This window comes from Filicampus tigris, chromosome 2, assembly GCF_054856515.1.
Source record: "Filicampus tigris isolate MCC_2025a chromosome 2, RoL_Ftig_1.0, whole genome shotgun sequence".
Lineage (NCBI taxonomy): Eukaryota > Metazoa > Chordata > Actinopteri > Syngnathiformes > Syngnathidae > Filicampus > Filicampus tigris.
Window position 1 is genome coordinate 30,473,527 of NC_141218.1, and position 16,540 is coordinate 30,490,066.

The 16,540-nt window shown below is 37.4% G+C and overlaps 1 protein-coding gene across 4 annotated transcripts in view; it reads right to left on the reverse strand.

The window, feature by feature from the left end:
* Positions 1-4,768: 4,768 nt before the first annotated feature.
* il1rapl2 (interleukin 1 receptor accessory protein-like 2) overlaps positions 4,769-16,540 on the reverse strand; it is a 370,997-nt gene continuing 359,225 nt past the window's right edge. For 3 of the 4 annotated variants that reach the window (XM_086023479.1, XM_086023481.1, XM_086023483.1), the window contains 7 exons: positions 13,669-13,814; positions 13,186-13,263; positions 12,979-13,095; positions 10,500-10,622; positions 9,979-10,218; positions 9,798-9,828; positions 4,769-6,418 (listed from right to left, as the gene is read on the reverse strand). In XM_086023479.1, coding sequence (XP_085879605.1) covers positions 6,330-6,418; positions 9,798-9,828; positions 9,979-10,218; positions 10,500-10,622; positions 12,979-13,095; positions 13,186-13,263; positions 13,669-13,814 — 824 coding nt within the window. In that variant the 3' untranslated portion in view covers positions 4,769-6,329. The remainder of the gene's footprint in view (positions 6,419-9,797; positions 9,829-9,978; positions 10,219-10,499; positions 10,623-12,978; positions 13,096-13,185; positions 13,264-13,668; positions 13,815-16,540) is intronic. The other variant, XM_086023480.1, reaches the window with a different exon arrangement.

The following is a 16,540-nucleotide window of genomic DNA, read 5'->3' on the forward strand; positions in this document are numbered from 1 at the left end:
TGTTCTGTTTTTCATTTGTTATTAAGAATTTTATTTGATAAAATGTTAAAATATCCAAGCATCCGTTTTCGACAGCACTCGTCATCTTTGAAGTTGTGGGTTATAGGAACGTCTCACAGCTGAAGCATGGTACACCATGGAATGGTTGTCAGCCATTCACAGGGCACATTTTAAGAAGAATCATTCACATTCACAGCTATGGACAATGTAGAGTTTTTAAATAACCTGATGTGCATGCTTTTGAAGCATGGGAGGAAGCCTAAGTACCCCGAGTAAAACCCAGCACACTGGGAGATGTGTTAATCACTACCCCCTATGCTGCCAGTGTTAAAACAGTTGTTTTGAAAAATATTATTTTTGAAATAAGATACACACATGGACAAAATTGTTGGTGCCCCTCTATTAATGAAAGAAGAAAATAATAATAATGTCAATAATAATAATAATAATAATAATAATAATAATAATAATAATAATAATAAATAATAAATAATAATGTAATGAAAATTAACCAATACAATTCAAACATTGCTTTTGAATTGTGGTTCAACAGAAATATAAAAAATAAATAAAATCATGGGGATCAGGGGCACCAACAATTTGTCAATGTGTCAATGTAGATAAATATACTTTCCTTGGTATTTTCTGCTATTTATAGCAAATTAAGGCACACTGACGCTAGTCCGTTTGTATTGGGCAATTAGCACATACAAAACAACAACAACAAAAACAATAACAAAATAATTGATTATTCCTTTACCCGATCACGACAATCTAGTCCAATGACCATCATCCCCAATAATGACTTTGAAGTATGTCCCATATGTTTATCATTGACACTGACTAGTGGATATGGCTGGGCTAAGCCATTTGTTTTTATTGATCTGTGGGTCAGAATTTATTGTTTTCCACAAATTCTTCCTGTCAAGAAGAAATCCGGCACCTGTAATGTAACATCAGATGGATTTACTACAAATGATTGAATTCATATGTACAGTAGGTTTGGTACATTGCCACAGAAAGAAACAGTGGAAGTAGTAAAGGCACATCAGACAATAAGAAGGACTGCTATAATTTTCTCATGATTCTCTTTCATGTGAAAATTTGAGATATTTTCTAATACCTGGTGGTCTCAAAAGTAGCGATGAGCCTTCATGACCAGCAAGGCCTTCTCTGCTGGCCTAAACACCATCAAAGTCATTTGTTCCTTTATTTTTAATTGTTTTAATTTATTCCCAGCAGTCATTTTTTTCCCCTTTTGTATAGGGTTTTACTTGGCTGAACTGCTTCCAGTACGTTCCAGTACCGGTAGATGTTTTTTCTGATTTGAGTCTCAATGTCCTGGCTGGCTGATGTAATTTACGACATTTTATTTTTAGCCAATCAGATTTAGCTATTGATTATCTGAACTGCTTCTGATGATATACATTATGTGGCACAGTTACATGCTGCTTTTTCATTTTAATGTTTTTTTTTATAACTGCGATATGATAGTGATGGTATTAAGAACTGGATTAAGGTTTGTAAATCCCCACTGAAGGCCCAGGTACAAAATTCACGGCCCGTCATTGCTTAAAACACAGGGTGGAAATTGGTAATTTTTGACACAAGGTGAGCTGAGGATGCTGCACTGATGTTAAAAAAATTGAGCTGAAGTGTGACAAATTTGAAATATGCAGGCCAATTTCAGAAAGGAATTTCACAAGCTGCTGCTCCGTGAAATGAACGTTGCATTTCTAAATCGTCATTACATCCTCAGATAATGAGCCAACCAGGACGTGCAAAATGCTAACCTACGTGCCTCCGAGGGCTAATAATCAGTCTTTTAACACTCATAATTTATAAACTCACTCAACGTAGACACACCAACATAATCTAATGAGAATATAGTACATCAAACATTTAGTCTTTACACTGTCAAAGTGGTACTTATTATTATCATCATTTGTTTCCCTTCAACATTAATAAAGGACAACATTGTATCTAAAGCCAGGACAGTTGGAGTACAGCAAAAGATCATTTAACATTTTTGTGTTGTTACAACATAAAATATTCTTTGTTTTATTTCCAAGTCACCGCAAAATTGTTTTTTTATCATTCATTTTTTATCTGATTGGATGAGGTTGAATACTGTCACACAATTCCAAACCTCTACAGTAGTGTTTTTAATTCATCCATTTTGAAACATCCAATTATGTTACAATTGGTTCCTGGTCCAGTAAAGGGCTATTTCACGAAGGGGGCAACATGCTACTGTCAAATGATACCATACGGTTCTGCAACACTGCAAAACAACAACACAAAACATCATGTTAAATGAAAACTCACTGACATTTTGGAACTTGAAGTCCACACAAGTAGCCTAACTATTTTGTACACACCTATGAAAATGCACACACACTAAAGATCATCATGTACCTTTTACAGAGAAAGACTGATCAGGCTCCACTTTCACCGCAGTGACGATATCCGTATAAAAACAAATTCAGAGAAAAAAGAACACACTTTTATGAAACCTCTGCCTTTATGGTTGTTTGTTAAAAATATATGCATATATAGATATATATAACCAATGCTATTCAGTCAAATTAAGCTAAATATGAAAATACATCAATATATGGCACCAGGATTTTCTCCATGGTTGCTCAGATTACAATTTATCATTTGAGTCTACTAAACTATAGTTTATTTTACACTCACCACTAGAGGACGTTGATGAGTCAATGTCACTATAATTTGCATTTGGAGTCCTCATCAGACTCACTCATGAAAATGTAGCAGAATAATGAAACTCCAAGGTCTTATTATTAGTGGCCAAATGTTTTCAGGTCATTTTATACATTTCCAATTGGATATACAGTACATGCTACTGACACATCCCACACATTATACGCGCTACATTAACCACAGTGTGTCTTATAAGTGGTTAAATGATACCAAATCAACATTTTTTTAAACACAGTTTTATTGTTCACAGCAAATTATTTGATTAAAAACAAATAAAAAAAACAAGTATTTTTATCATGCATACTATTTTTTTCATACTCATATTTAACAATATGTCCCCGAAACTGCTGTCCACCCTGTCATTATGGAGTACCTTCCCCTTTAAGAAACCCTCTGGCGATTTCAGTGATATTACGACCAGCATTTTGTCTGTCTTCGAAAGAGGCTGAAACAGTGGACTGTTGCCAAATAAATACTTGCACTTGTGTTTCATCAATTGTATCACATTTTGTATGTGGTTGCATGTTGTCAAGCTTAACATGACCATTGTCCACTCAGAGTGAAGTATCAACTGAATTCAGAAATTTGAAACACTGTATATTTGTTAGACAGTGCAAAGTCACCTTAACATTACCCAAAAATGCCCCCCTCACCCTACACCCCCCCTCCCACATCCCTGTCAACAAGCTCACATATTTTGCTGTTTGTATGCACATTACCTACTTGCAGTTAATTTATATACTGTATATACTGTATAAAAAAAATGAGTTTGAGCTTGGCCAATATTCATTCTTAACAGCATAACATCTACTTAATACTATGCATATGAAGTTGACTGGAAAATCTCAAGTTTTTGGGAAGAAATGGGGAAGGCACCTTATGGTGATATTAACTATGGTGCTTATTGCCCTCAAAGTCCATCAGGTTATTAAAAAAAAATGACTCCAAATATTACTTCTCCCTTGCAAATAACTGAAAAATATTTGAAATGTAGTCATTGTCTTTCCCTATTACATTTTGTTTCAGTTCAATGTTCTTGAATGTTCTGTGTCCATTCAGGTCTTGCCATGCAATCATCCTGTGCTTACATCCATGGAAGAAAAGCCATTTGACACTAATTATATTTCCTGACAAGCTGTAATTGGAGGAAAAAGGGGATTTGCAGAGTATGAACTTAAATCAGAGGAGGCGATCATCCAGCTCTTGCACCTAGCACCACTGTAGCCAGGAGCATTATTGTTGGGTCTTGCAAATGATGAATGAGAGAGGAAGGAGAAGACAGGAAGGGAACAGAAGATATGAAATATGCAGTCAAAGAGGATGATGATGAGGGTTAAGCAGTGTGCAGAGAGCTGGAATAAGCATTACAATAGGAGGAGTCATTTAAAAATATATAAAATAACTCATGACTTTTATTTTTCTTTAAATTATTCCAACCAATATATTCAAAGAATATTCAACACAATTTCCGTAAATGAAAAGACAACCACTAGACTTTATATTGCAATTGGATATGACATCCATTAAAGTAAATGATAATTATTGTATCAAATAATCTCAAATATCCAGAATTCATTGGTTCTATTACTGGAAAGACAATGACAGAACTTTTGCATAAATTCAAAACAGATTCTCTGCTTAAATATCATGATAAGAAAAACAATCTGTCTTATTTCTTAAAGCTCACAAAGGACAATGCTGTGGCACTCCCTGTTGATTTTTAGTGGTCCATCTTGAAAGATAAACAAAATGACATTGAACAGAAACTGTAGGGAAGAAATCACTCCTGTATAGATATATGTGTACATTATTGAAACTGTACAGAGATTATTGTAACAAACCGACATTTAAAACTAAGCCAGATAAAACTCTCACCAAAGTTAAAGTAGGATAAAACTGTCAACAAAGCCAAACAAAACAAATATTAAAATTTTTAACATTTATGACAACCACTCTTTTTTTTTCTGTCACCCTACCAATGAAACACCCCCCCCATGTTAAAAGAAGCTGCGACAAATGATTGTGTCATTTAGTCTACCTATTGTTTTTTTTTTTTTTTTTTCATATTTTGTTCTTATATATCCAAATGGGTGATCATGCAAATAGAAAAAGCCGCGTCCAGTACGCCTGCAGATTGAGGGTAAAGGTTTTCCAGTTCATGTCTTCGCCAGTTCAACCAGCTAAACTCTGAATTGGCATCTCTTTTCCCTTGCTATCCTCTTTCCTCATCAAATAAATAATCTGCACATAGTTAAATCCATGTGCATCACCTGACTGGCTTTACAGTTGTAGCCATCCTCCATCCATCCATTTTCTATACCGATTATCCTCTTTGGGGTCACGAATATGCTGGAACGTGTTCCAGCTGACCTCAGGCAAAAGGTGGAGTACAACCTGGACTGGACACCAGCCAATCAGAGGGCAAGGACAATTTTGAGACTTTAGTTAACCTACGATGCATGTTTTTAGAATGTGGGAGGAAACAAGTGTAGGCACAGGGAAAACATGTTAACTCCACACAGGAAGGCCAGAGCCCAGAGACGAACCCGCAACCTTTGAACTGTGAGGTGTAAATGCTAACCAGTCGGTGACCGTGCCGCTGTATCCATCATTTGCCTCTTAATTTCCTATTTTCTTTGACTGAAACTGATTGAATAAATCAAATTGAATCAATGGAACTCTTCCATGGAAGTACGCTGTTAAAATCCGATAGCCAATACAACACATTTACCTATTGATAAGAATGGAATGGTGTCCCAAGTTTGTTGTTTGAGATCGTTCAATTTTTGACCTGACCAGGTGGGACGTTGATTTTCTAAGAACAACCAACCATTCCAAATTGTTATGGTACTAAAAAAACATCAGATGTCCAGACCAACTTTTTTCTCCACAAGATCCAACACTATAAATGATATTAGGTCTACACTGGAAAAAAAAAGGGAGATTAAAGTCAAAATATGAGAATACGGTTAAATATACTGTGGGTATTTTAATTTACTCGTAGTATTAGAAGCATAAATGATGTACTTAATGACCTACCTTGAAACACTGGAAAACTGTGGAGTTTTGGTTGTTTGGGAATTTTAATAGTCACTCATTAAAATAACAGTATTACTGATTATGACTTCAGCCTTGTAATTTTATCTTTCTCTTCTCAGTGTGGCCCTAATACAACCCCATGACGGGTGGAAAACTAAATAGTGTTGAAATATCCTGCTGTTCAAAACATCAACAAATCCAACATGTCCATGCTTCTTACTCAAATTTTCTGTGCCATATCTACCTGTATTGCAAGCATACGTGTCCTTTTAAATCCTACTCACTATCTAATATCAGTCTGTAATTCAGTGGTAGGGTCAGTACAAATATACAATCAGTTTAACCAATCAGTCTGTGTTGGACTGTATGCAGTCCAGATCTTGTCCAGTCCAATTATTTTAGAATATATGAGCAGTTTTTGTTCACACCATGGGCTGAAGAGACCTCAACCCACAGCTGTAGAAGGTCCAGAAACCTTTGTCCCAAGTCAGTGTGAATTTCTTTGTAAACCAGTAGTCTTTATTCCAGTATCAGCAAAATCTTTTCAAAGTTTCTACCAGATGTCAGAGCTTAGTTCTCTGCTGGTGAGTGGGACAAAGGTGCTGTTCTGGTGAAGATCGGGCTTCTTTCCAAGTGTGCTGCTCTGAGAAACCTAGGGGACACACAACAGAACATGGTGATAAGCAACGATCACCTTCAAAATATAACTTGGGCAGTAATCTACTGTGAATCCTTAAAATAGAAGTCAACCCAAATTTATTTATTTTCAAGAATATGTTCGATGCAGGCCCACTAGTTGAAACAAGGAAATATGATTATCAAATATGACTTTGACTTAAGCAGAAAAATCCACCTGTTTTCAGCCATCTCAGGGGACGGCCATTTTGTCACTTCTGTCGACTGAAAATGACATCACAGACCCTCTGGGCTCAGATAACGACCAATCATGGCTCACCTTTTCTGAAGTTGAGCATCATTTTTGTGATGTCACAAAGTCGAGCATCATTTTTGTCAACTTCAGAAAAAAGGTGAGCCATGATTGGTCGTTATCTGAGACCCGAGGGTGAGTGATGTCATTTTCAGTCAACAGAAGTGACAAAATGGCCGCCCCTAGAGACGGCTAAAAACGGGTGGATTTTGTTGCTTAACTCATAATATTAATCAGAATGCCGTGTTTCAACTAGTGGGCTTGCTGGGAACATATTCTTTAAAAAATGTTTGGGTTGAATTCCGCTTTAAAGACGAAAATGTATTCTTTGTTATATGCAAAGGGTGTATCAAGTGACCTACAGTTAGAGCCAGAAGAAATTTCAAAATTATATACGTTTGCCTTGAAACACCACCACAAAGGATGTAAAACAAACAATGAAATTTTAATTGTTCTTATTTTTTTTCAACATGGTCACAATGGCCAGGGATCAATCCCAGAACCTCAGGGTTGGGAAACGACCACTCTACCACTGAGGCATGTCGCCTATGATGTAGTTTCATATTTAGCTTAATTTGACTAAAAGGTTTTGTACATAGCTTATTTTTCATTTAAAAGGAGACAACAGGTTTTTTTTGTTTTTGTTTTACAGAATTGCAGCACACTTAATATTAACATGTCGCAACATGCTGGCTCAAAGCACTCATTTTTGGTGGTAGGTTCTGTTGTACGCAAATGTCAAACTTATCTCAGTGGCTGGTACGACGCTACGGCAACAAAGCTAGCACCTATTCGATGTTGCAAATTTAATTTTGTTGCTATTTTTACTGGCTTTTCCGACTCCTTTAGTTACTAATTTAAAAAAGACAAGTTACAATCTAGTGACATTGTGTGGGATTAGTAGAGACTTCCGGAGACTCTGAGGACTCTATATTTGATGCAGCTGCGCTTGAGCGTAGACTGACACATGCTGGTGCAAGCTTATCACACACACGAACATGAACAATCGGGGTAGAAGGCAATTGGGTAGTCATATTTAGAAGGAAAAGTGCCCACTTCACAGCAGTGATCTGTGATGCCCTGGCCAAATTTACACTAATCCATCCGTGGAGGTATGCTTGCAATTCCTTGCAAATGTACTTTGCGTGCTTCAACCTTCTGCATGGATTCCAGTCTATTTCTGCTTACTGCTTCTGCGCCTCTCCTGCGCTAAATTTCTATGGAAGGAGTGGAGCCTTTTTCATTGGCCAGGAAGCAAGTTGGCTTTTTTTACTCCCCCAAAAGCACAAACAACCTTTTCTAACTGCAACCGTTCACATAGAGTACGAAACTACCAACACAAAGAAAACTGCCTCCATGCCCACAGTTAAACTGCACTTTCGTGCAAGACTTGCACTGGGCACGAATATAGGAATCATTTCAGAAATCAATCCATTCAATGCTTTGTTATTATTATTATTATTATTATCATCCCACTGGCCGCGGCGCAGCTATGGAGGGCAGGGGAGGGGGCTGTCATGGACACGTATAATCTGTGTGGAAGCGGCCTCCAAGTGCCCACTTTACAGATCAAATCAAATCCATTTTATTTGTTATTTGTAAGCACATTATCATGCAACGTGGAAACCCAAAGTGCTTTACAGTGAAAGATCATCTTAAAAATCAATAAAATCGGACAACAAAGAAAGACTTCGACCGTCGCTTGACAAAGGCAGATGTAAAACTAGAGACTAGCTGCCTAATCATTGGCGGAGAAACTCCGCTGGGGTGGAAATAACAAATGACATCGTAATTAATTAAACTTTAGAAAGGCTCAATCATAGGCACATATTCAGAAATAGGCAGATCACAAAAGATTTACTTTTTTTTTTTTTTAATTTCATACTTAATGGGTGGGCAGGCAAGCCAGAGACTCAACTATTACCTCATATTATTAATTAAATTAATTAAAAAGTCAATTTTCCACAAAATGCCTCCTTGTGGAGTACATCAATTTTCATGGGTTCAAAATTATCTGGATACTGTGACAATCAAGTGATAGCTGTAAATAGAGTATAACCGGATTTATTTGCATGAAAATTGTTTCTAGTTTCCTCCCTTGAAATTATTTTGCCAGGCCTTCACTCCAGCCAGTTTGTGTATGTTACTTTTTTTTTTTTTATCTTCAGTAGATGAGCAAGCTCTATTTGGAAAGATAAAGCCACTGACCTGACAATTGAAAAAAAAATCTAGGGTTTTACTTTCAAATATTGAGTTACTTTTAATCGAAGACCGCAAAATTATTTTGCTTGGTGAAGAAAAAAAATACCCAACAATCACAACATTAATAGAAGTCATGAACATTCTTGAGGGATTACATCAATAGTAAATTCTGCAATCAAGACACAGCTTCATGAATACACTGTAAATACAGTGTTTATAATGAAGATACAAACCACTGGCAACAGAACATGGAAAACAGATCTAAAAAGATCTAAAAGCCTCCAATATTCTAAATTAATAATCTTTAGGCTGATGAAACGCAATTGAACTGTATTAAAAGAAGAGAATTATATAGAGAAGTGAATGAAGACTAAGACTAGGATAGGTGGGTTGGATAATGGATGGATGGATGGATGGATGGACTTAAAGCAGACCACAACATGTGTTTTAGCTACTAAACACAAAACTGAAGGACCACAAACAAGAAGAATGTGAAGGTGGCAGCGGTGAAGGCCTGGCAAAGCATCTCCATGGATGAAAGTTTGAATTTGGTGAGGGTTTCCATACTTTAGTCATTGACAGCAAATTGTTTTCATTCACATATTTAACATTAACATTGTCAAACTTTACATTTAAGCCAATAAAACATATTTGTGCAACCTTAAACTAAAGTTTAATGTCTACATTTCAGTCATATATTGATTGTCTTGTTTGAAATCCATTTTGGTGGTGCATAAAGGCAAAATCATAAATACACATTGTCCTTTTCCCAATGCATTTTCAACTGTATGTGATAACGACATCACTTTACATTTAAACGTCTACATCCCAGTCTATCAAAAATACACAAAAATATAAAGGTGGGAGAATTTTTTTCTACATTTCTTTTATCCAAACAGACCTCTTCTTCCCCAGTCAACTGCCCTGAACCCCTAGGGAGAAAAGAGGGGATTTAGTTGAAATAGGTTTCAAATCTGGGGACATGCACAAAAACAAGAGAGTTAGGGGTCAAGAAATGGGATAGGACTGCTAGAAGTTAACTACCAACTGACACACATCAAAGGAAGTGACTTTTCCCCCACCTGTCCATTCAGAATTGTCATAGGGATGTTGCAGTAGACGTGGCGCCCCCCAGGGCCCAGTGTGGAGAACTGCATGGTGGATGGAGGTGGCAGGGGAGGCGACAAGGCAGGTGGCTGTGGGGGAAGATGAAACTCATAGCTACGGCAAAAATGCCTCATTTGGGCTGCAGTTGCCATGTGACCCCCTCCAAGGGGCAAGGTCATCTGGTTGTAGTCAGGGATCTCTGTTGCCAAGGAAACCTACAGAGGAAAAAATCATCCAGTATGACTCAAAATGGCAATTAAATTGACCTGGTGACAAAGTGATTTTGTTGGGCATTGCATTGAAGGTTAAAAAATATCCTATAGGCAGGATATACTGTATGGAAATGTTCAAAAGTAACTGCACAGTCCCAAGAGGAGATATTCATCAGTAAAAGAAACCACAAACAATTACAACAAACAATTATAAAAGACAGTTTGAGGGGGCATAAGCAAAGATTATAGCCAAAGTTTGAAGTAGTTTAATTATAACAGTTGACCTGATGATGTCCATGCCGATTCTCAATTGGAGGCACCAGGGATGCTGAGGTGGTTGTCATGGCAATGGTGGAGACGGATGTTTGTAGGTCTCCAAAGAGTCCCTGCTCACCCGAGTCCATCACCTGTTACCACGGATGATTTTTAATGGATAAAGGAGGAGATAAAGAATTGATTCAGTATTCAAGGAGTGTTTGCTTGTCCATGAGGGCCTATCAACATGATGTACTTCACATCTGTTTATTGGCTTTAAATAAAGGAGAGACGGTATCTTTTAGTTTGAACTTTTAAGAAGTATGATTTATTGATTGTTTGATTAGGTAGCATGAAATGCAGACCATTTACAGTAGGCATTGTACTTGCAACGAATAAAATGTATTGTTTTTATCATGAATTTATAACATCCATTATGAACCTTTAGGGAGAAATTCAATTTACACAGAGGCTGATGGGACTGAGGTTCAGTGCCTTGTTCAAGGGCACCTCGACAGTAGTCAGGGTGCAGACAAACGCTCTTCAAAACCTAGCCGTATTTCTTTTACCAGCATGTACTCTAACAGTTTCTCATTATTATTATTATTATTATTATTATTATTATTATTATTATTTATTTATTTTTCTTTTTCTTCGGGTATTAAAATATTGAGACAAGGCAAATCCAACTTATTGTTATTCAGTCTACAATGTGGTACTGAGCAAGATAAATGATTCATGTTCAGTACTGTTATGAAGAGGTTCAAGTTTGGGTGCTCATTGACCCATGATTTGAAAAGGCACTTGGTGGAATGAACAAAGCTTTTTTTCCCCCTCCCTCTTTTTCATAATGTCATATTGTCGCCGTCCTGTGAAAAAACATAGTCCATTTTTTGCTATTTGAATGGTTTGAATGGTTTTTCCGTGTTACAGACATCTCATTAACGTGAACATTTTTTTTTTTTCCCACAATTGGACGTAAGTGTTTTTCACAAGACGGCGACAATATGTTATGTTGCCAGGAGCCTTTTGAGGAACATGTAAGCATCTGTCACCTTTTTTGGACATGCTTTCAGCTGAACATAAGCACAAATCTGCAATGGTCATGGCCTATAGATAAAGGAAATGACACAACAGTTTGTCATTCCTAAAAAGGGAATTCTTGGAAAAAAAGGTACCAAAAACACATTTGAGACCTTCTGTCAAATTAGTGTAGGTTTACGACATTTTGCTGTTCATTAAATTGTACTTTGGTTTTTGCTCTAATTAGGGATGCTTTGTTTTCTTGTATTTTTTTCACTGAAGCATCAGAAAAACATTACTCTTATCAGAGAATCTTGCACCAATTTCACTTCGTAATTCATACACTAAATTAGCAATAGTTAATGAAGTTTCACGGACCATCTGTTTGTTGTTTATGTCTGAACCCAGGGGGAGCAAACGAGCATAAAAAGTCTACATTTTCACACTCGTTTAAGTCTGCTTATCCTTTATTATTTCAGCAGAATCATGCAGGATGTTCAGTATAAACGTTCCAACATGAGAAAAATGTGGGTGCTGTAAAACATGCACTTTAAAGCAATATCTAATTTCTTCAAAGACAGTAATGATACTGTAAATTCTGTTTTTTTTTCGAGACACAAGCTGTCCCTCTGCTGTTTTTTTTTGTCTTGAATTAAGAGTGAAAGTTTTAGTTACGAGTACTAGATGGCGGCAACCGTCTTCACAACAAGCAGCAATTTGACAGAACAATTCTTCAAAAAAGAGGCCAAGTGCTTACTTCAAGCTCATTCGACACTCCCAGTTAAAGTTTACTGTGTATTTAACCCAACCACCTTGCTTTGTCTTACGGAAGCGTACTACTTTAATGCTAACATACAAAACACCAAAAATGGGCTAATAAAAATAGCATCAACGTTGCTGTGTTATAACCCTTCAAGCTCTGGACATTTGAACAAAACGATGCAGTAACATGTGCAGAAAGACAATACAACAATTGGCTCTATAAAGGTTGGTTTCACCACTGCAAACTACAAACAGAGCAATTGTCTAGTAAGAGAATATCAAAACTGGTAGCCAGTTTTGATTTGAGAAAATGTAGTGGTGCTAAAAATTTACATTGTTAAAGCCCCTATCCCACTGAGACAAATATTTCCGACTGTTGAGGAAAGCAAAAAAAGGCACGTTCACGTCAGAGTTTGTTCAAGGTCGCAAATGATGGCCAAACGATTATCAGATGTTCTTCTGACATCCGCTTGTACTTTTCTTGTCGCAAGGGTATAATGAAAATGTTCAAAATTTCATTGTGACAAGAAAAATCACAAAAACTGTTTGGTGAACGTTTTGCACTCATTTGTGACATTGAATGAACACTGACAAACTCTGACATGCGCGCAACATTCGCTGCCTTTGAAACCACTCGCAATTGTTCGCTGCTCAGTGGGAAAGGGACTTGACATACCTTTGGCATTTGTTGTAGGAAATGTATTTATTCGACTGACTATTTACCTGACGTCTGGATAAAGTCTCTCTTCGTTTAGCAGGCATCTCATAGACCACCTGTTTCCAAAACTTCGATGACAGTTCATTGCTCTTTGGACCCCTCCATTTGATGATGGACAAAACCTGAGCAGAGGTGAGGAGATATTTTACTATTTGATAGTTTTCAATGACAAATCAGATGATTTTCCTCTTTTTTCACGGTTCTCTGAATACCTTGATTGTATGTTTAAGTGCTTCCACCTCTTGGTAGTTGATCACACTCTTCAGATCTGCACATTCTACCATGATTACCTAAGAATATGTAAAGACACAAGTAGAAAACTTGAAGGAAAATGACAAGCAGTAAAATCTCTACATAGGGTAAAATGAATGAATCAATAAATCTTGTATTATTTGACTCTGAGCCCTTTTGACCCAACCCCTTTTAGCAGTTACAAGGGCCAAGGCTACCTCCTTTCTTCCTATGAATTGCGGTGTCTGCGGCGCTTTCTGCCTTTTTATACTGTCATTGAATATAAAACTGAATAAAAATGCTCCTTGAATCTATGACTTGTAGAGTATCCGTAACTTTTTGAGTTCTGTGTCCCAGGTTGAATTGTGTTCAACCTTGGAGGGTCCACACTGTATAATATTTAAATCTTGACAATTCAAAAATGTATGTAATGTGTTGACAAGTCCCTCAAGCTGTCGGTTTACCTTGATTTCCCCAGTTACCAGCATGGAGTGGAGGCGTGTTTCTATCTGAAAGATGCTCCAACCTCTCTTGGCCACAAACTCTGGTGTCAAAACAATGATCAACCGTCTGCTCTGCAGCACACTACGAGCTAGGTCCTCAATGTATGCTAAGAGAGAGAAGCAGAGAGAGAGTGAGAGAGTTGGAGGCATTCAATTGTGAGTCGCATGTGTTTTAAAAAAAAAAATAACCGAGTACATAAGAACACATGCATTTATTTACATTTAATGTTTTGTATGTTATATATGGAGTCACTGTCATTTTTTGTAATTAATTCTATGTGGTTGGAAAACAGTGACACAATATTGTACTGTATCTAACATGAAACACGATACATGATTATAATAAGAAATCAGATTTTTATTAACATCCACAAATATTTAAAAAGGTCTGCTTTCCAAAATAACAAAAATAAAACAACAAAGTAGGAGGAAAAATAAACTTTAAACTTAAATACTTCTGAAAATATGCTTAAAAAATGGTAAACCTAAAATAAATGCAGTCTGGACACAATGAATGGCACGGAGACTTAACACTAGGACTGCCATTTTTCAAACTACCTAGAAATCCCAGAGCTTGGTTATTTGACCCAGAAGGGAGGTCTGTGTCGGGGGGTAAACCAAGCTTTTGTTATGTGAAAGTATATGAGCAGAAGGAAGGTCTGAAAAGGCATGTAAATGAGGCAATCACTGCAACCCCAAGGGAATTGTTTTGCAAGATTTATTGACCAGATTTTATTGCTGAGCTCCAGGAGGGAGAGGCGGGCGTGCCTAAAAGTGTGTCCGATGAGGTTGCACTTTCCCGGGGCAAGCTGGAGAGCCCGCCACCTCTCCCTCCTGTAAAACTGTAAAAAATAAATCTTGCAAAACAAGTCCCTGGGGGTGGCAGTGATTGCCTCATTTACATGTCTTTTCAGACCTTCCTTCCGCTCACTTCCTGGTCAAACGACCAGGCTCTGGGAGTGCTGGTGTGATTTTTTTTTTTAATTTGGCTTCAAACTGAACTTGGAAAAGAGCTCTTGAAACATCTGATATCTCAAATTAGAAAACGTTTTTTTTTTCCTTCAGTTTTCAGTCTTGAGTTTTCTTAAAGTACCACACAACCAATTACGTTTTTACTGAACACAATATGTGTATGTCACAAAGCAGGTTGGAAAAAGTATATCTATGAGAACCTTTGGATTTAATAACAGCAATAACCTCGACCAAACCTTTCTCATAGACCTGCACAATGGTCAGGATGAACTCTGGACCATTCGTCTTTACAAAACAGTTTCAGTTCTGTGATATTCTTGGGATGCCTGAATCACTATCTTGAGGTCATGCCACGGCATCTCAATTGGGTTGAGGTCAGGACCCTGACTGGGCTGCTCCAGAAGACTTTCTTGGGTTAAAGCCATTCTGTTATTGATTTATTTCTGCTCTTTGGGTCGTTGTCCTGTTGTATCCTGTCCTCTTAAGCTTCAATTAGCAGACAGATGTTCTCTGGCAAAATTTCTTGATAAGCTTGAGAATTCATTTCTCCGTTGATGATAACAATGCATAAAAGCAACGAAACAGTGTCAAACCATGCACCCTCCACCATATTTCACAGTTGGGAAGAGGTTTTCATGGCTATGTCTCCATACATACTGTAGTGTCATGTCTTCCTTCCAAACAACTCAACATTGTTTGCAACTGTTCCCACACTAGTTTGTCAGTAGCGCTGTGGAACATCCAGGCCAGGCATCTTCAATCCTGTTCCTCGAGGGCTGGTTTCCTGGATGTTTTCCAACTCTCCATGCTCAAAACACCTGATTCAAATGATCAGATAATCAGCAAGGTCTGCAGAAGCTGGATAATGATCCTGGTCATTTTTTAATTGAAAACTCAAAACTGTTGTGTGTCTTTAACCCTTTTCCTAATCCTTAGCTCGTTTACCTGCCAGCTGAGTAGAAGCACCTTTGGCCAAAGCTAAACTGTGGCAGGGTTTTCACTTTCTGGCCCTAGATTTCACACTACTGCCCAATATACTAATTAGACCGGAGCTTTGGCTCACTCCTGACTTTGATTAGCTCTTGGAGGAGTCATTAGCCTTGGGGTTCACACATACTTTTTCTACAGTGCACTGTGAATTGGCTTCCAATAAAAACATGAAACCGTGTAATTGTTTGTGTGGTATCAGCTTAAACAGACTGTCTATGCCAAGATCAAATCACATTTGATGACTGACTGCAGGTAATACCAAATGATTCAAATAATGTGATCCACATTTTATTAGGTAGAGGTATAATAAACCTTATTTTCTTGGTTTGCCTCTTAATTAATTCCATTTAACAAATTGACAGCTGCATATGCAAGACATTTGGATTCGACAACAAAGAAAAAAGCTTTTTAACCCATTAAAACCTAAAGCACCTGGCTTAACAGTTCCCCAAAACCTAAGGTCGTCTTTGGAATTAAGTTTTCCAAGAAATTCAACACCCACAAAATAATTAATATCTTAGCCCCTGCAGCAGACAGAAAACATAATTCCAAAAGATTTTGAGACATTAGACATGTGGCTTGCACTATTTTCAATTTTAAAAATCGAGTGGAGATTACCATCCTCTATTTTGTTGCAAAGACATCGATATTGTCATTGTCTACACACATATACCTTAAACATATACCACGTTCGACTGGTTCTACTCGTTCAAAGTCCACAAGCGCATTGTCTATACCACTGCCGTTACTCATTTCAAAGCTAACGCGATTGATGGCGCCCGCCATTATGACTCGAAAGAATTCCTGAACATCCTCTGCACCTGTATTAGCTCTGCCCCAACATAATATAAAGTAATATCATCTGCAAACA